Source organism: Colossoma macropomum, unplaced genomic scaffold (assembly GCF_904425465.1).
Source record: "Colossoma macropomum unplaced genomic scaffold, Colossoma_macropomum, whole genome shotgun sequence".
In the NCBI taxonomy this organism is placed as follows: domain Eukaryota; kingdom Metazoa; phylum Chordata; class Actinopteri; order Characiformes; family Serrasalmidae; genus Colossoma; species Colossoma macropomum.
The window spans coordinates 20,652,854-20,672,920 of record NW_023494809.1 but is presented as its reverse complement, the minus strand read 5'-3'; the positions used below and the strand labels follow the sequence as shown (position 1 = coordinate 20,672,920).

Genomic DNA, 20,067 nt, shown 5'->3' with positions numbered 1-20,067 from the left:
TCCTCATCCAACAGAGGCTGCCATGTTGCACGATCATGTTTCTATCGTAGCCCAGAATGGACAAACCAAACACAGCTCAAGAAAATGCAAGGGAGGGTGAATCCTTGTCACAAAGCAACGAAAACATGAAGAAGCAAATCGAAATTCGGAACAGGTGACAGCAGAAAACCTGACAGCCACCGCAGGTTCTACTGCATGCTTGAAAAGGTAGAGGTGAAGAAGGGGTATTGAGTTGGCTGCAATCTGCAACCTCACCACTAGATGTCACTAAATGCTACACATTGCACCCTTAAATTAATAAATAAATACACTGATCAAGCATAACATTATGACCACCTCCTTGTTTCTACGCTCATTGTCCATTTTATCAGCTCCACTTACCATATAGGTGCACTTTGTAGTTCTACAATCACAGACACCAACCAAAAATATCCAGCCAACAGCGTCCTGTGGGCAGCATCCTGTGACCACTGATTAAGGACTAGAGGATGACTAACACAAACTGTGCAGCAGCAGATGAGCTACTGTCTCTGATTTTACATCTACAAGGTGGACTGACAAGGTAGGAGTGTCTAATAGAGTGGACAGTGAGTGGACACAGTGTTTAAAAACTCCAGCAGCACTAACACACCACCACCAGTGGTGGCTCCTGCCAAGTATCTCAGGGGGGACAATTGTTGTGATGATAGCCAAGGTGACCTGTTCAACGAGTAAATAAAAAAACAGCTAGCTAACCAATCGAAATATAAATATATATAAATATTTCTCTGTACATTATATACTGTGCAGTATTTGTGCACTGATATATCCTGGAGTTCACTGTAAATATCATATTGAATAAAACAGGCTCTACAATGACTGAACAATCAACTGTGGTCATCTCTCAGTTTGCCCTCACAAACAACTTTGAACATGGAGAGAAACCAGATTTACAATTAATCAAATAAATTGAATCTTTCACACTCTTTAATTCAGTCTTCATCAGAGAGCATTTTATTTTAGGTGCTGCAGTTCTAGAATAAAGACTGGCAGTGGCACTAGGGCTGATGTGCAATGAATAAAAACACTAACAATTAAACAACTGGGGAGATACAATAAGTGCAATCACCAATTACATTTGTCACGTGTACTGAAATCTTCCTCATCTCTCTTTAAAAGCAGCAAAGTGATCAACTACCATCTGAAGTCAGGCATGTTCCTGACCAGTTCTCTCTCCATTGAAAGCATGGCCAGTGCATTCAGACGTTCCTGTCCCATTGCATTTCACAGGAATGTCTTTATTCTTTTTAAGGTTGAGAAACACCTTTTAGCTTCAGCCGTTGTCATGGGAGTGGTTATGAGGATGTTCAACAGAGCCACGGTCTCAGAAAAAGTCTCCTGGAAGTTGTACCTCAGTAGAACCTGGTATAGTGCCAGTGCACCACAGCAGCCTTTGAATTCAGGACTCTCACAGATGAGCGACAGCTCTGTCTTGAGCTTTGCCTTATTCAGCATGGGGTATTCCATGACGGTGGTGGTCAGAGCCTCAGCAGGGAATGTATGCCAATGCTGTTCAAACATCTCTCCTTCTAGCAGTGCGGCACTGACAAGGTGGTCAGTGAAGGAGAACCTTTCTTTAGCATGAACCAGGATTGTGTCACAGACCTGTCAAAAAACAACAAAAAACAAAAAAAAAAACACGGTCTCAGTTTGTGATTTACTTTGACAGATTTTCTTCCTCTATCATTGAGAGAATGATGGATCCAGATAGATGTAGTGGAAAACTACCAAATTACTACTACTACCATCCATTCCTGAATGTCACTATGTAAGAACAGGGTGATTTTACAACAGTGGGTTTTGACAGGTAGTACTTGAGTAGGTCTTCTTAAATAGTCAGTAATACATGCCTATACCTCTTTAGTCAGCCTCAGTTTCTCTTCTTCTCCCAAGGACCGCCTTGATCTTGTGGTCCCTTTTGCAACTTGCTGCTTCTCATGAGATGGGTCTTGGTCCCTGAAGGAAGACAGACCAATAGTGTTAATGTAATTGACAACAGCTACAATTCCTATCTGTATTTTGTTTTTGTGCATTTGAAGTGCAAGTGTGTGTGCTGTGAGGACGTGAGAATTAAAAATAGAAGTGCAAAAATACAAAATGAATATGTTTTATGATGTACACGTGCATCTAACTAAGCAAGACAAATATTACACAAAGGTTAATTACACACAAAAGTATGAGATCAAAAATGGTGGCTAGAAAAATAAGTGGCTAGTATAATTTAGAATTTAGGAGAAAAAGTTCATTTCACTGATACATGTAGCCACCCAGCCAGAAAGTAGTAAAGCCGACTGATGGTTTATGAAGATTTTAATACCGTGTGATATCATAAACACACCGTAAGAGCTATATAAAACCTAAAACAGAAAAACATTTTCATTTTCATGAAATACATGAAATACAGTTCAATTTCTCCAGTAAAAATGAGAATATGAACATTTGATACCGTAACAAAGAAACAAGACTATATTTTAGCTTGCTCACGCAGTCTCTTAGCTCATATGCAATAAATGAGTTAAGAACTATACATATAGAAGCGCATTTTACTTATCCATACACAAACTTATGCTTAACCTGCATAATATGCCACAAAACAAAATCAACAATACAGCATTTCACACATATGAGTGATTCTAGACAATCATAACCGAACAGTTTCAGCTTCTACAGCAGTATAAAGCCTAATTCACGTTAGCTAGCACTACTATGGAGCGGAATAGACCAGTTTCAACTAGCTAATTAGCTTTGATCGTAGCTTTGAATGTGAATTAGAATGTATATAGAAAAACACATGCATTATAAAGAAAGAAAAAGAGTTACAAAACCAAACTCGAAACACAAAATACCTTGTTCCCGCTCTAGCTAGGGGCTCAATCTGTCGTTTTTCTCTTCCATTTCACGTCTCCCAAGTTACCTGTGTTGTCCATCAATCGCGCCAGCGCCCGTGACCCGGCCGCGAGTTTCACATCCTTGACAAGACGCACGATACCAAAGTAAGAGTACCCGTTCGTACATTTCACAAAAAGAAAACTAGTGCGGGACAGAAATATTCTGAAGATGACAGAAATATTCTTCTTCTGCAGCTGCTGGTAACCAACACGTCAACATGAGGCATGATTTGATGAAACAGCTGAAGGAAAAATTGGAAGTCATCATTCCTGTAGCATCCTCAAAAAGCCTCCCTCACTGTAGTGCTATCAAATGAGCTGGTTGTCCTGATTGATTCAACACACTGTATGAGGTCATCTGGGTTCTCATAGACAGCGTTCACAATTCTGCTGTTTTAGTTCCACCTTGTGGAAGATGCTCTCGCCAGCTTTCGCTCAACAATCTGGTCAAGAACGCTAGCGCGTTTGGGCGACCGGCTAAAAAGTTTTCCTTCGTCATTTTCAGAAAAAAAGACTGCTTAGTCTTTCTAAAATCGCACTGGCAATCGAACTGGACGTTGGACCCAAGACAGGGATGGATTCAAAGAAACGTTCTTGCACAGCGTGGTTGCCGTGTGGAAACGTCTGCGGTCTCATCTGCTTGGATTGCTACGAATCGAGGTGACTTCACCTCCTCCAGGATGCGTTCCCTGATGACTGATAGCATGAAATCCTACAGCTCATTCTGCACAGTTGTTTTGACGTGGCTTGAAGACTGTGGCAGTTTTCAAGTGCTCCTCAAACACCTCGTCTAGCTGCGCCACTAAATCCACCAGTCCACGAAAAATCCCAGGGTTGCTAGGGGCTTCATCTTCGCCTCGCAGTGCGAACTCCAACACTCCGCAAAACTTCACAGTCAATAAGACGAGCCAGAATGTGGCGGTTCTTGCTCACCTCATCGTTGTGCCGACGAACAGCTATCCGGTAGCTGTCCATATGCATATTCACCTCTCCGAGAGATGATGCATGTCGGTGACACCTGCAGTAGTCCATGCGGTGTCTGTGCCAGTGCCACTATCAGGATGGAACAGAATGCAGGGATAGCAGAACAGGGCGCTAACTACTTCACATCCTGCTAGCCCTGTTTTCCGTTCATACCAACTTCGCGAAAGTCCCCGGTTATATGATTTTGCTCCCGTTGTAGACACTTGCTTGATGTTTAAATGTGGTCTGGGTGGCCCTAATTCCTTAGCTGTTAGTTTATCCTGATTTTTACGACGACTGAATGGCACTAATGACACGATTGAGTTGTTCCGAGTTGAGGGAACGCCAGCTATGTTGACCAGATCGCTAGCTGCACATTTTTTTTTTGCTGGTCTAATTTGGAGATTGTCCTCGCTGCGGAAACAAAAGTCCAGCGGATTCGTCTGGATCTGATCCAACTCCTCCCGCGTCGTGTTTTAACTGGTCTGAACTAGAGTGGAGCTGATAAAATGGACAATGAGTGTAGAAACAAGGTAGAATGAGCTAATAAAGTGGCTTGTCAGGGTATATAAACATTTAATATGTTTTTTAGGCATATTGAGTCATTTTTATTAGACTTATGGAAATGTGTGGCAGTAATACCAAATCCTTTTAAATGTAAAAAAAAAGTCATAATTTTTTTTTATTATGAAATTCCAGGATTTAGTTGATAAAACACAGTTATGTGGGTTATTTTGACCGGTCATATGTGCATTCTAGTGTTTAAAAACGTTCATCGTTTTCAACTAGAACCCGTCTATCGTAAGTACTCTTGAGATGAAGGCCTACAGAACGGACTTCGTACCGGAATGTGAAAAAAGCTTTTCGAGTTTTGACAAATGAGTGTGAACGTGGTGAATCATGAGCGGTTATAAAGGCTGTGTTGTGGCGTTCAGGACGGAGCAACAATCGAGAAAAACACAAAGACACCAGCATCACCTGCGGGTTTCCCACAGATAAAAACGCGACGGGATAGACCAATGAAAGAAGTCGTAGGAGGAAAACGTAAACGTAAGCTCTTTTTTTTTTTTGACCTGAAGAGAAAGATTGGTATCCCCCTCAAAAGCCACTATGTTTTATATCTTTTTGATGACCTTTTGTTTAACCCAAATGAATGTTTTATCATAAACCCGATCATAATAATAGCTAAATTTTATATACATAAGGTGAAATGTGCCAGAAAAATACCTTCATTCATCACGTTTGTACGCACAGATCTGTGTGATTACATTTCTACATTAGTGAATCGGCACCAGCAGCAAAATAAGAAATATTGTAAATCCGTTGCTATGTTAAAGCTTTTCAATTTCATTTAAATCCCAACGGTCCTCTTTTTTGTTTCTGTTTTTCTTTCTTCTCTCCTCTTTATTTTTTTTATTCAGGGATGTGAAGGCTGTAAGGCATCCTATTGTTTTACTTGTTTGTATATATATGGTTATATGCTGGAAATTAACAAACAAAAAAAGAACATTCTAGTTTAAACCAATAGACCAATAGAAATGTGATGATTTTAGACCAATGAAAAGAAGACGTGGGCGGAGTTGGATCAGGTCCGGCTCCACCTCTTTGGACCTGTGGTTCTGCAGCGAGTGATAGTTGTGCCCATTTTCCCTAGGTTACGTGTGACGCAAGCAAGTGCGAGCCCTCCCGGAACCCGTAGAGATTGCGTTGCAGTGCCTACAGTTTAAAAAAAACATCAGTATGAGAGTCTAACAGAGCAATCAGGGCGATTTTAGTCTGACTGAAAAATGGTGGTACTGCAGGGAATACACCTCGACGCTGATTGGACAATGACATTCGGAGGCAAGAGAAACTGTCCAGAACAGTCATAGCTAGTTCTGGTAGAATGTGATAGAAAAAATTCTTCCCTTGCGTCTCCCCTAATTAACAAACCGCCCATGGTCCTGACCACTGAAGAACAGGGTAAAAGGGGGCTAACAACGTATGCAGAGAAACAGATGGACTACAGTCTTTAATTGTAGAACTACAAAGTGCACCTATATAGTAAGTGGAGCTGATAAAATGGACAATGAGCGTAGAAACAAGGAGGTGGTCGTAATGTTATGCCTGATCGGTGTAAATAAAACATATCAAACTCCTGAAGCACTGACTTCATAGTACTGGAGGATATGGTAGTACATCCAGCATCTATCAGCATAGGAAGTAAAATTTGTTTAGGGCTATAAGTCTCTTTGTTTGGACCCAGAAAAGATGAAACAACACAACAGAATGACATTAAACCCAAAAAAACAATTAGGAACTTAACTTAAAGGACTACAGTGGAACTGGGAAAAAGGTAGATGATATTCTTCACAAATACACCTGAAAAAAAGATGTAAAATGTGAATATGCTAATTTGAAAATAGCCATAAAAATACAAATCCATCAAAATTGCACAACTGGAGTACACTCAGCATTCCACTATTTTGTTTTCAAGTAGTAACTATAATGAGGGAATTTTGAAGGTATTTAATAGTGTGAATGCTGGGATATGTTTTATAAAACATTTGTTTTTTACAACACTGTTTTACATTCAAATTTACACTCACATTTGAAAAAACGAGAACCAGCAGTTATCTATGTTATTCATTGCACACTCAGAGGTCGTTTTATTTTTTTTTTATTTCCATAGTAATTTCACTGCAAGTACCGCGATTCTTGTGAGTCCAAATATATTTCTACATATTTCCCTTTTAACATGTTTTAGCATTATGAAAATATTTGTTAATAAGAAAGTGTGTTAGGTTCAACAGAATATTTATGTTGAAATATTTATGTTGAAGGCCAAAAACAGCATGAAAATTTGGACTGTTGTTTATACAGATCTTTCTGTTGGTTCAAAAGCTGCTGTTCAAATTTCTTTTCCGTTCATAAAACTTGTACAAACACAAAATAAACAACAGCCATATTGTGATTATATGTGTGGTGGTTACAGTATCACACAGGGCCCCTCTTTGGCACAGCCTGTGTTAATATGTTACTGCGGTTTGTTAAGGGGAAATGAATTCAGAAGTATTCAATAGGGTCATGGTGGGCTTTAGACGTCTGCAGGCCGTGCAACTCCAGTTTTTCACCAGCGTGAGGCAGCATCTTATAAACACGCAGGTGCACGAACTCATCACCGCCTACATGGACCTGAAACAGAAGAACACATTTGTGACACATGGTTATTTAAAGATTTTTAAATTCCAAGCATATTTTACTAGGATGGAGTTTGTGTTCATGTCATACCTTGATGAAATAGTTCGTCCCTGCTACAAGTTGTGACTTGTAAGATTTGGCAGTGAAAACTTCAAACGTTTTACCTGCCTTCTCCTCCGCGTGAGGCTTCATCTGTAAGTAAAAAAGATTTCTGTTAAAGTTGTGTCTCTTTGTGGATAAAGCACAATATAAATGGAGAACCCAATTAAATCATTTTGAACTGATTTGTATTTAAGAGTTCAGTTCTATTTTACTCCATTTAGTTACCAATTTATTCTGCTTTGCTGTAGCTCACACCTCTTTAAAACAAATGACTGAACAATCCATTTTGTCTCTTCCAAACTAACCATGACTTTACTGAAACTTTATCAAATGTTTCAGTAGTGATGATTTTAGCTGATTTTGAGCAAAACTAGTCAGTACATGACTAGACTGCACAGCTTTAAACAGCTGTACTCATATAAAATCATAATATTTTTATTATACCACAGAAATATGCAGAAAACATGTATTTCAGTTGTGACAATTAATGTTACACACTGATTTTAAGACTTGGGGACACATTTACTTGGGCTCTAACTGCACACCATGTGACCATGAGGGACAGGGATGCAGTCTGACTTCCTGCTCTAAAATGCAGGGGTGTGGCTAAAATAAGGCTCCGCCCATGGACTAAAACTCTGTTTTAGTAGTGACATGAAAACGTGGGACAGCATTATTCTGACAATATTCAGAATATATTATATTCAGAAAAAAAGTATCTTAAAATGTGCTGCAATTGATTACAATATGATGAAATACTACACTAATGAATACAGTAGCATAGCATGTATAGTAAGTGTAGTATAACTGTGGTGTACTATTTTGTACTATATGGCTTTGGATGCAGCCTTTTACTGTGTGCTCAAAGTGGTTAATCCCACAGTACAGTGATCCAGACACACGTGCACAGCAGAGACTTTCCTTTGTGCTTCTGCTGTTTTGCCATATTTTGCATATCAAGCATCAGGTAGCGTTCAAGTCTTATCAAACCTGAACCAGTTCTTGGGCGCTGTACCCCTTCTGATACTTTGCAAGGACAGAGATCATAAATGGCTTGTCTAATGTCCTTTGTAGAAACTATGAACTAGTTCTACATGGTTGATATTTTCACTGTTGATTTGCTGCTGCTCAGTCTGTTTGAACAGATCTGTACTGACCGGCGCAAGAGAGTAAAGAGAAAAACTCCTTTTTTACATCACTGTTTCTTATTGTCATTAAAATGATGCAGTCTTAGATGTTGACACTTTGTTGTAGGCCTATTTAATATTTTGGTTCAACCGATATTTTCTGTCCTTTTTCCTGCAGATTCTAGGGTTGCACCAGAATTGGCCATTTTTATCCGAGACTGAAATTTTGATGCATGCCTTGAATCTGCTTTGTTGTAGCTCCCAGCATATTTTAGGGTTTTCCTACGCTAACACACCCATTTTAACCTCAATGGGGGCTTGTTAAAGCTTTTTGCATCTGTGTAAGTACAGATTACTTAAGGTGTGTCTCTAAAATGTGCAGGCAGGGATAGGCAGAAACAGGCCGGACTGGAAAAAACTACTAGTTTGAATGGACTTGTAGAGTATTTACAAATGAGAACACTTTTACTACTATTCAGTTGAAAGTTAAATTCATGATGAACATGATCTAATTTTCCTCAGCTGTACTTCTAATACTAATTCTTGCTTTTGGTTTAAGTTCATTCTGCTGTGTTGGTTCAGCTCCTGGTCTGCTTTACTGTTGCTCACGCTTCTCATTGTGCAACTTTAGACTTCAGTTCCCCCGCTGATAGATGCTGGATACAAGAGGTTTCACTGCATGACTCTGTACTCGAAGACCTTTTTTCCTTTTACTCCACGTTTTTATATCTACTTTTGAGTCTAATCAAATCTTCATTTGGTTATTTCCATCCTCATGGTCAGCCGTTTTTCTCTCATTTACTTTTAACTGCACTTTACAGACACTGATCCAAAACCCACCTCATCACAGATTTTCTGAACTTCATCGTTTGCGTCCTTCGCCTCTGTGGTCCCTCCGCACAACAAGGGCATTTTAATTACTCCGAGCAACAGAAATGATAGCTTAATCTGCTCTGCAGCTGCTCCTTCTCTGTAACTGCGTTTAGTTCGTATTACACCCTCTTTTTGTTATTTTTTCCTGTCATATGACGCATGACTCAGGGAGAGACCAACGCCATGGTGACTAATCAGGCTTGTGATCTGCGGTTGGAAAAAACACGCCACGCGTTCATTTTCTTCTAAATGTATAACGATTAGTTCGTTTTTCTGGGGGGAAGTACTACTTCGATGGGGGGTAGTAATTCGTGCCAGTGTCTTACTTTAAGTCATTTTGAACGGACACCCCCCCCGTCCATGAAATGGTTTAATCCGCCCGCGTCCACTCAGCACAGATCTCCAAATAATCATTTATGGACAAATAACTGCACATCACGCATACAGATCAGATACATATCACATATCAAACGTCTCGTGATTTTCTGCTCATACTCTTAGTACCTGCATAACATGTAATGATTTTTTTACCACTTTTTTACTACTAATAATAATCATAATAACAACAACAACAGTACATAATAATAATAATAATAACCGTGATAATATTGTTTTTGATTTTGTTATTATTATTAGTAGTAGTAATAGTAGTAGTAGTAGTAGTAATAGTAGTAGTAGTAGTAGTTCCCCTTTAAGAAGTGCCATATTATTTTAATGAACAAGGTACTTGGATATCAATATAAGAATGGGGTAAATATTCAATGTATGTTGTTATAATTCTGATTAGCATGTTATTTAAGGAGAGCAAGTCATTACATACGCATTGAACAAGGCCTGTTTTCATTAATGAATAATAATAATAATAATAATAATAATAATGATGATAATTTGATTAGTTTGTCATTAAATAGAAAGATCTAATCTGTTTCATGGTGGTTATGCCAATTTTGCCTCTCTGTTTCTTGATGCACAGAAAAAAAAATCCCTGCACTGCACATTTCACAGAGCAGTTGTCAACAAGTTCTAACACCATGATGGCTTGGTAAGGAGTTCAGGGGAGTTAAAGTGAGTTACTACAGCTAAGTCACAAAAATGTACAGGCAGGAACTTTTTCAGTTCCATTTCACATTTAGTTACTAATTCATTTTATGGGATTAATTTCAGTCTTTTATGCCGATTCAGTTCACAGACTGCTCACACCTATCTGGAATTTTGAAACCCATCAAACTTCCCTGTGTTCTGCTGCTGACAGATACTAGATGCACTAACAAGTTCGACTAAAGTTCTATAGAGAACTGTGTACTTTAAAGAGTTTTTGACCTGATAATCTTTCCTTTGTATTCACTGGACTGGGCTGCGGTAGCTCACATCTAGTCTGTGCTTCATTGTTTCATTCGCAGAATCAGCAGCTCTTCTCCAGAGACTACAAGGCTGCACTGTACACACCCTGATCCAAATCTCACCTCATCACAGATTCTCTGAACTTCATCGTTTGCCTCCTGCACCTCCGAGGTCCCTCCGCACAAAGGCCCGCTCATTATTGTGATATATTATTTAACAGAAAAAGTAAGTTAAACTTCTGCTCTTCTGCTGCTTCTCTGTAGTCAGTCCCGCTGAGTGTGCATGTCAGAAAACGGGCTCTGGCATTCACTCTTATTTGTTTCATGTCATGTCACATGACTCTGGGAGAGACCAATGCTTGGACAAGTGAGCCTGTGATCTGTGGACAAAGAACAGCAAACTATGTACTGTTTCTGTCTCAAATATGAACACTACTCAGTGTTGTTTTTATGTATATATATGTTAATAAGTTGTTATAGACCTCTGAATTAGTTTAGTTGAGTCTTGATCCTTGTAATTCTCCCCCTCTATTAGATGGTTTCATTGAGGCAGATTCACAGATCTCCAAATAATTACTTATGAAAAAGTAGCTGTATAGCACACTTACAGATCAGATATACACCAGAGTTCACAAGTTTGTGATGTTTTCAGTAATATGAAACCAATCTGGTGGCAGATTATGTAGAATGATGAACAGAGTCGTATGAGATTCTAAAATGACTCTATAACATCATTAAGTAAGTACAGAGCCCTGCTGGTATAAATGAAAATAATGCGTGGCCATGACTTAGTAAAGCGTGGGAATGAGGTAATTAAGTTGTGGCCACTACTTAGTAAGACGTGGGAACGAGATAATTAAGTTGTGGCCACGACTTAGTAAGACGTGGGAATGAGATAATTAAATTGTGGCCACAACTTAGTAAGGCGTGGGAACGAGATCCTAATGCATGGCCCTGATTTAGTAAGGCGTAGGAATGAGATAATTAAACCTTGACCACAGCTTAATAAGGCATGATCTCATTCCTACGAAGCCCTGCTGGGGACATCCCACATAAATAAAAATAAGGTGTGGCCACACCTTATTGACACATGGAAACAAGATCCTAATGCATGGCCATGATGCGGGAATGAGATAATTAAGTTTTTCCCATGCCTTACTAAATTGTGGCCACACATTATTTTTATTTATACACGATGTCACCAGCAGGGCTCCGTACATTCCCATGCCTTACTAAGTTGTGGCTACAACTTAATTATCTCATTCCCTCACCTTACTAAGTTGTGGCCATGCACTAGGATCTCTTTTCCATGCATTATTTTTATTTATACGGGATGTCACCAGCAGGGATCCATAAATAAGTTATAATAAAATTATTGTTCAGATTTCATCATATTTCAGAAGTGGTGATTCAATCTCATGGCAGATAACTTGACCAAAAATTAATGTAAATACATACTTACAGGGTACTATTTAGGATTTTATTCAGTTTAGAGATATTGAATAAAACTACAGATACCTTGTATACCTGGCAAGCAGTTTGTAATATTTAAATAATAAACAAAACAAGATGAATGAACATCCGTGTAAATCACATCACACGTCATAATTTTCCTCACAAATGATTAAGTCTTTTTAAAATACATACTATAACTACTACTACTAATAATAATAATGATAATAATATTTTTTCTTTTTCTTCTTCTTTTTCTTTTTATTATTATTATTATTATTATTGATAATCATAGTTCTTAGTCATCATAAAAGTAATAATACAAATACTAATAACAATGTTAATTGCTGTAGTTAATGTATAATGTAGTTGTATAAGTGTTGTTTGTTGTTACATGTACAAGATTTTTATAACTCTGATAAGCAAGTAGAAAGTCCTTTTCTGTGGCCTGAAAGTGGTTAATTCCATAGTTCAGGTTATTATATATTCATTGTGTAGAGCCTGTTTTCATAACTATTGGCAAAGCCATTGTGCAACAGAACTACATAACAAAGCCATGTGTAATAAAAATGTAGTAGCACTGATACCCACTTCACAGGCCAGAACTCTATGAATGAGTGATAGTAACACTGCACGTGTTGCCATATAACCATTACACAACTCACACTGCTATATAATGCTTAAACTAAAAGCCCCAGTCAGGATTTGTGCTCAGAGAAATCTACATCTGTTCTTCATATCGTTTCTGAAGTCTGTTGGGACGTCAACATAGGAACCGGTTTGTATACAAAATACACATGTTTGATGTAGACTTTAAGCATTTTGTCAGGTGCTGTCTGTGTTCTGAGTTGCCTCTGTGAGTTAATGATGGAGTAAACAAAACAATCAACACAAGATATTTGCTTGCTCTGTTACAGATGACCATGATGGGAGCTCACAGCATTGCACGTATAGCAGTCATAGTGCTGGCCATTGTCGTCTATATAATTGTCATTACATTCAACGCACTTGCAGCACAAGGAACTGGTAAGCTGAGTTAACTGTACATTTATTTGCAGAATAATTTTACCTAAAATTCAAATTCAGTCAAGCTCAATGAAATGTTAAATAATAAATGATAAATGTTGAATCAGTTTTAGAGATAAAAAGAAAAGAACCATCACTATCATTTGCCTCTAAATGTTACAATGCAAAGCTGGACTAAAACTGTAACTTAATCATAATTTATAGTATTTTTATGCTACATTATTTGTTATAGAAATTATATTCTAAAATATAATATGTATTCATATACAACATGTATAATGAATGATGAATTTACAAATGAATTTTGTTTTTTTTTCTGGTCTTAGTCTTGTTTCAGTCTTTAACTGCAGTCTTAGACTTGACTACAGCACTACAGAGAACACAGTTCTGCATATTTATATATATATATATATATATATATATATATATATATACACACACTTTGCAATGAAAAACATTAAAATAGAAATAAAATAGAATGCAAAATAGGAGCGTTTACACTAGTGGTCTCAGACTTTTGGACCCCACTGTATCTACTGTTACTATGTTGTCATTTTACTTCATTTTGCTTTGCTTTATTTTGTTGTATTGTATGGTAAAGCTATGAGACAAGCTCTAATTAGGTTTTTATTTATGTGTGTATAAATATTTATTTATGTTTATCAGACTTAAGAAAAATGGAATCCATTAATATTGTCATATTATACATTGTATATAAATGAAAAAGTGTTTCCTCCCTTTCAGGTCCTTTTCTGAGTAAGACTGCAAACATCTCTGATAAATACGTCACTCAGATCACTCCATCAGGATGGACCTTCTCTATCTGGGGTGTGATCTATTTCTGGCTGACTCTTATGTTGATCTACATTGTGACAACTGTATTCAGAAGGTACTTGTTTGAAACATGTTTGGATAAGAAGTTACAGGTTGGACATGTTCAGTTCTTTGCAGTAAAATATGAAATTGTGTTTTTTCTTCAGGAATGCGTACGGTCCGATGTACTGCAGCCCGTCTGTGCTGCCTTATGGCTTCTTCATCTCCTGGATTGTGAACATGCTGATTAACATTGGCTGGCTCCTACTGTGGGACAGACAGTAAGTTCTTGTGAAAGCATTTCACCTTTAGGGAAGCTGTTTTGGACATAAATCAAGTTTTATCCTGGACTATGTAATGTCCATAGTGCATTATGAGCGTTGTTGATAGAACAATTTTGGCTTGAGTTCAGGTTCAGTTTCAGATTTAAGCCCTTAATTTCATGTGCACAGCAACGACACTGTATAAAGCTAAGAGTGAAATTTTTAGCTAAGAATGAAATGGCTACTTTGTAGTCCTGAGTTTTCATGAATACCCAGAGGTAGAGTATCATAAACAGATGTATTTGCAGTTTTCCAAAGATTACATTTTGATATGTTAAGAAATCCTTCTGTAATATCTGTCAGAATGTAGTTAAGACTAAACATGTAAAATTTTGTGAATGCAGGTATTCTAGAAGCTTCTGAGATTCCAAATGAAGGGAAAAGCTGATTTTGAGAAATACGGTCTTAAGAACTGTATTATGCGAATATTGTTGTCTGTACAAAGGAAATGTACATTTTTGGATACAGGAAACAAGCTTTTCAGTGATACATGACATGATATGGTTGTGCCAAGTGTGGGCAGAGCCAGGCCTTCATTAATGATAGTATCATTTGAACTATACAGTTAAATGAGAGGGGACGCAAATTGGCAAAAGATATTGAAATAAACACATTTCTGTTAAGTTTTGACATTTTATGATTACAGTTTAGTTTAAGAGAAGATATGTTATAAGTATGTATACATGTAATATATGATTTATCCAAAAATCTGACAAATGATTGACGGGACCAAAATCGTCAACAATCACATTCACACAATTTTCCTCTTATCCCAAATGTAGCCAAGAAGGTTTGGTATCTGAAGTTTGCTTCTTAAGATTTGCACTGGCTTCTTACACTGTATTTCATCATGTTATGTATGAAAAAAGGACAAAAGTACAGACAAAATTCTGAGTTATGCAGCGTACCTTTGTCCATGTTTATATATAACAGCGTGTCATACAGTTTCATAAAGTGACATACAGTCTATTTGAGATTGCTTAGCAAGCCGACACAGTTTGAGGCAAGTGTGCCGATTTCGGCGTGCAGTTTACATCATCTTTGCTTCTTTAGTTTTGCACTGGAGCTACAAGTCTAATGTAGATAACAAGTAGTGAAAGCTTATATGCCAACAACTGGCATAAACCATGAGTTGTTAAGCAATCTTAACTCCTTAAAATCCCAGGCTTGTTACATCCTAAGGCTTATTATTCAGTAACTACAGGGACTTCAGTGCAAACTGTTTGAGCTAATCTTAGGTTATACAAGTGTGTAATAAAACTTTGGGCCTGCCGGCAGGTCCTGGCCATTTAAGGGGTTAAATGGTTTCTGACCCTCTATGATGTGTTATCTATAAGAATGGACAAACGTTTAGGCAAAATTCAGGCTTTAAAGTGAGTGCTGCTGTTTTTAGCTATAACATACAGATGTTCATTTTTATGCTAACAGTATGTCATACAGTGTCAGAGCCCACATAAATGGGGCAGTCGTGGGCTGGAGGTTAGGGAACCAGCCCTGTGACTGGAAGGTTGCCAGTTCGTGACTGAAGTGCCCTTGACCAAAGCACCTAACCCCTAATTGCTCTCCGGGCACTGTGGATAGGGCTGCCCACCGCTCTGGGCAAATGTGCTCACTGCCCCCTAGTGTGTGTGTTCACTAGTGTGCATGTATGTGGGTGTTTCACTACACAGATGGGTTAAATGCGGAGGTCTAATTCCTCTGTGTGCAAGCACAGTAGGCTAATGGTTCTGAATGAATAAACTAGTCTACTTATATGGCTTAACACAACATAGTTTGAGGCGAGTGATGATTAAAGCATGCCTCTTTAGCTTTTAACTTCTTTAGTTTTGTATGGAGCTACAAAGCTAACAAGTAATGGAAGCCAATTAGCCTCGTAGCTCCAAAAACTAAAGAAGCAAACTTCAGACAGCAAACGTGTCTTGGCTGATCATGTACATTTAACATAAGGAGAACATTGTATAAATTTGATTTGGCCTTTTCTCTTCTTTAAAGGGTGATGATTGCAGCACTGATCATGCTGGCCTTGATTGCCTTCACAAACTACTTGGCGATATTCTTCTCCTGTTACGGACTCAAAGAGTACGGAGCCTGGCTAAACAAGTATCACACAAAAGATCTCTGGTGCATTCATATACTGGTAAGTGTGAAAAGAGTTTGAAACATGATGCCAGAAGTGATGGTAAAGGTTGGAGAATCCTGTTTATTGAGAATAAGCAACTTTTACAAGAGATAAGAAGATACTCTTAATTTTTTTTTATGTAAATGTTTCAATTTTTATGAGTTCACACTTATCCATCTAGTCCTAATTCCACTCAGCCCTGTCTGTCATAATGACTCTTGGTGAGGAGAGAAAGCCAAAAAAAAAAACAGGGGCACAAAACAAAACAAAGCAAAAAAATCCTTAGGTACAAACTGCAGAGCTAATCATGGGGTGAAAAAAGCAAAGTCAAAGGTTTATAAGGAGTGTTTGGAATGTGAAAAGTGTTTGACTTGACAAAAGAAGAAGAAGAAGGAGGTTAGAGTGTGAACATGTTTTAATGTGTATGATTTAGTGTATGTAATGGACATAATTGAATGATTTTTCAATTATTTAGATGTAAACAAAGTCAGTCAAAAGTGAAATGATTCATTGTAGAGAAACTTAGACTCTGATTTCTTTATAGTGGTGGTGATGGGAACCAGGGGTCCTAATGTCTACAACACAAATATAAACATTTTATTTACTATCCAAATTGACTAGTGAACCTACACGTGTCCTACGTTTTCTTTGGGGATTTTGACTTACAAAGCCCTCTCTAATATGCACAGACTTTAAAAACACATTTAAGGCCAAAATCTTCTTGAAATGATCATAAAACAATGTCTCAAACAGAGTTTTTAGAGACATTAACTCTTCAGATGTCTGGTTCCTATCACCACCACTGTGAACAATTCTGACTTGTTCAGTTTCACTAAAATGGAGCATTTCACATCAAACCACTCTAAATGACTTTGTTTAGATCTTAACCACTTAATTAAGCATACATTTTAAAAATTCTGTGGAATTTCCCTTTAAACAGTGAATGTACTTCTTTCAGATACAGGAATATCCCTATAAAAGCTGTGCTTTGTTAGTGAAAACTGTTTTAAAGACTTATCCTTTGATGCAGGTTCAGAATGGACTGGCTGTGTATGCAACATGGACCTCCATTGCTACTCTGATCAACTTAACCATTGTAGTGAGTTACGAGGCTGGAATGAGCCAGTCAGACGCAGCAACACTGTCACTGTCGTTGCTTTTGGTGGAGGTGGCTGTTTGGTAAGGTGCTGCACTACATTACATGATTGATGAGTGAGTGTGCAAGAGAGAGAAAGAGTGATGTTACAAGCAATCTATTATCTTGTCCACAGGTTTATTCTGGAAAACTTTGTGATTGACAAACATGTGCGTTACATCCTGACCATCTACCCTGTGATCATTGTGGCCTTATCTGGAAACATGACGAAAAACTTTGACCCTTCAGCTCCCAGCCGCAACGCCATATTCATTGGTGAGTGTGAATGGACTTTTGCACTCCCCTTAGTCAAACTGCAGCCAATCAATCAAGACATTTTTGCTGCCTGAAGATTGCTATGAAGCTAATGGCGCTAACAAATAATTAAACTATACACTGCCAATTAGCATTGTGCAAATTACATGTCTTGTGTGGGGCCAAATGTGATCTTACAAGTATAACACAGGAAAAACAAGCTAACTAGCAAAACACTATCATTAGCTAATGGAACAGATATTGTTTTTTACAGCATGTAATGTGTTCTCTGCACATGCGGCACATATCTACATGCTCAATTGGAGTTTTTGAAGGACGTTTTAGCCATGCTAACTTACATTATACCAGAGAATGTCTGTCGATAATAACTGCCACTTAATAAAGTCTTCCTGGTTTGTCAGACGCTAGAGGGCGCTCTCAAGTCAGTCCAAAATGCATGGGTTCCTATGGGGCTTTGAAAACATGATAGTTTGTAAATGCTTAATTATTTACGTCATATTTTTGAGCAATTTTGAACAGTTATAGGACTTTTATGTACATGTGAACTGCTTTACTCAGCCAATGAGATAATCAGGTCTCCAACCAATCAGCACTCAGTAGCAGTAATGCCAACTGAACAGCACTCTAGCTGTGTTGCTGTTGTGTTTTTGAATGAAACAAACAGTAACTGGGAGAATCAATAACTGTCTCCTTTTAAACTGTCTGTTGATGGACAATGTTGAGGAACGTACCATTGCCCCCTACTAGACCCAGTGCAAGAGAAGCCTGGCCACTTCCTATTTTTTATGTCAAAAACATGACTACCAAACGCTACAGGGTGTCTGTGAGCGAGTCCTCAAAGAACGGGGGTGAATGGAGTTAAACGGCTAAAACATAACATTATGCTATTCTTAAAAAATATAACAGTAGTGTTGAAATATGTTATGCTGTTTGATGTGTGAGAAAATGTGTGAATTTTTCTGTATAAAAATTATTAAGCATTTGCAAACTATGATTTTGTACAAAAAACTCCTTTGGATAAACCAGATAAGGGGAAAATGGTGTAAATTTGATTTATTTTTTTGCCAAACTATCTCTTTCAAACTATTTTTTTTGTCCCTCTGTGATTCATGTAAATTTGTTGTCCTGAATTCCTCAGCTGTCCTGCTGGCACTGACCTGTGTGCTGTTAGTATTGCGGGTGTGTCTGGTGGTCTGGAGGCACCTGAGACAGCCCTTCTACAGCGGCAGCCACACGGAGGAAATTGTGTCACCTATGGAAGCAGCTGAAAGACAGAAAAAGTTCTTCATGTGAAAATGCCCTGGACATGTGCTGAGCTACTCAGTCTCCTGAGAGATACTGTAATGTAATATAATATAACTTGTATTAAGTAATCTGTTTATGTATCCATCTTTCTGCTTGACTATCTTTTATTGATTTGATATATTTTGATATAATTTATGTATGGTGGTACTTGAAGAAATTTTCACAATACATGATATGTATCACAACATTTCTTTTTGTGATGAAGCATTTGGTCGGTTAGTGTTCTTTAAGTACTGACGATATCCATCATATGTTCAGAAAAGTGTATTATGGCGTAATGTGTCACGATAACAATAAAATATCATCATACCCCCCCCCTACATATAGAGGGTACTCTATATGTAGATCTAGCATCTCTTAGCAAAGTATCTTTCATTAACACTATTTATTTTTTGAATGACAAGAGGCTCCATAGCTTAAAGGAATGGTTTCATTAAAAAAATTACATTTACACAGATTTCCCAGCCCAGATGTAGACGATCAGCCAGATGTAGCCAGTCAGTCCTATTTGGTGTACAAATTTTGCTTCTTTAGTTTAGCTCTGGCGTTACAAGACTTATGTTGCAAACAAACACTAGAAGTCACAGTGTGATGTGGTTTAGGACACAGTGTGACTTACTGTGAGGTAAAAAATTAATACAATGTCACCGTGTATCTGAACACTGCGGGAAGCCCATTGACTAAAACCAAGGTCATGCTGTATCCTAAACCACATCAACAAGTCTGCATAACCTTAATGAGACTTGCATGTGGTTTTAGGGGGTTGAGAGAGGTTTTGATTTCTAGTGTTTGTTAGCAACGCAAAATTTGGACATCAAGTCTTGGTTGGTCAACTACATCTGGGGCAAATTGTGGGAAATTGTGTAAATTAGATTTTTTGCATAAATGCTGGTTTAAGCTTTATAAACATATGACAATATGATGATCTTTTTATTTTTGTTTTATTAAAACTAAGAGCACTCAAAACAGGACCAAAGTGACAGTTAACTTAATAAGACTGAGAACACTTGCTCTCCCCCCAGCCCAGCCCCCATTCCAGCCCCCACCCCCCAGCCAAGACCCCACCCCCCAATCTGTGAATGTTGTACTGCTTCAGATCTAGTTCT

General features: G+C 38.0%; 2 protein-coding genes across 4 annotated transcripts; one reads left to right on the top strand and one right to left on the bottom strand.

The window, feature by feature from the left end:
* Positions 1–6,507: 6,507 nt before the first annotated feature.
* On the bottom strand, positions 6,508–10,809 carry LOC118798706 (cystatin-B-like). 2 transcript variants are annotated; one of them, XM_036558211.1, is made up of 3 exons: positions 10,636–10,809; positions 7,161–7,262; positions 6,508–7,064 (listed from the first exon to the last, which is right to left on the bottom strand). In XM_036558211.1, the coding sequence occupies exons 1-3, from the start codon at positions 10,708–10,710 to the stop codon at positions 6,936–6,938; spliced, it is 306 nt and encodes a 101-aa protein (XP_036414104.1). In that variant the 5' UTR covers positions 10,711–10,809; the 3' UTR covers positions 6,508–6,935. The 2 variants fall into 2 exon arrangements, with proteins under 2 accessions (XP_036414104.1, XP_036414105.1); XM_036558212.1 differs by lacking the exon at positions 10,636–10,809 and adding an exon at positions 9,140–9,321.
* On the top strand, positions 10,625–19,394 carry si:ch211-161h7.5. 2 transcript variants are annotated; one of them, XM_036558209.1, is made up of 8 exons: positions 10,625–10,738; positions 12,882–12,990; positions 13,735–13,879; positions 13,971–14,084; positions 16,119–16,263; positions 17,276–17,424; positions 17,517–17,656; positions 18,795–19,394. In XM_036558209.1, exons 2-8 carry the CDS (start codon positions 12,882–12,884, stop codon positions 18,947–18,949), a joined length of 957 nt encoding a protein of 318 aa, XP_036414102.1. In that variant the 5' UTR covers positions 10,625–10,738; the 3' UTR covers positions 18,950–19,394. The 2 variants fall into 2 exon arrangements, with proteins under 2 accessions (XP_036414102.1, XP_036414101.1); XM_036558208.1 differs by lacking the exon at positions 10,625–10,738 and adding an exon at positions 12,631–12,742.
* Positions 19,395–20,067: the final 673 nt, after the last annotated feature.

What these genes read in the sequence shown, in the direction of transcription:
- LOC118798706 (XM_036558211.1), bottom strand. Translation starts at nt 10,710, where the DNA reads ATGAGCGGGCCTTTGTGCGGAGGGACCTCGGAGGTGCAGGAGGCAAAC. An exon ending in TTCAGAGAATCTGTGATGAG is followed by an intron (nt 7,263 to 10,635) that starts GTGAGATTTGGA and finishes TTTTACTTACAG; the next exon opens with ATGAAGCCTCACGCGGAGGA. An exon ending in GGACGAACTATTTCATCAAG is followed by an intron (nt 7,065 to 7,160) that starts GTATGACATGAA and finishes CTTCTGTTTCAG; the next exon opens with GTCCATGTAGGCGGTGATGA.
- si:ch211-161h7.5 (XM_036558209.1), top strand. Translation starts at nt 12,882, where the DNA reads ATGACCATGATGGGAGCTCACAGCATTGCACGTATAGCAGTCATAGTG. An exon ending in ACTTGCAGCACAAGGAACTG is followed by an intron (nt 12,991 to 13,734) that starts GTAAGCTGAGTT and finishes CCTCCCTTTCAG; the next exon opens with GTCCTTTTCTGAGTAAGACT. An exon ending in TCTGGTGCATTCATATACTG is followed by an intron (nt 16,264 to 17,275) that starts GTAAGTGTGAAA and finishes CCTTTGATGCAG; the next exon opens with GTTCAGAATGGACTGGCTGT.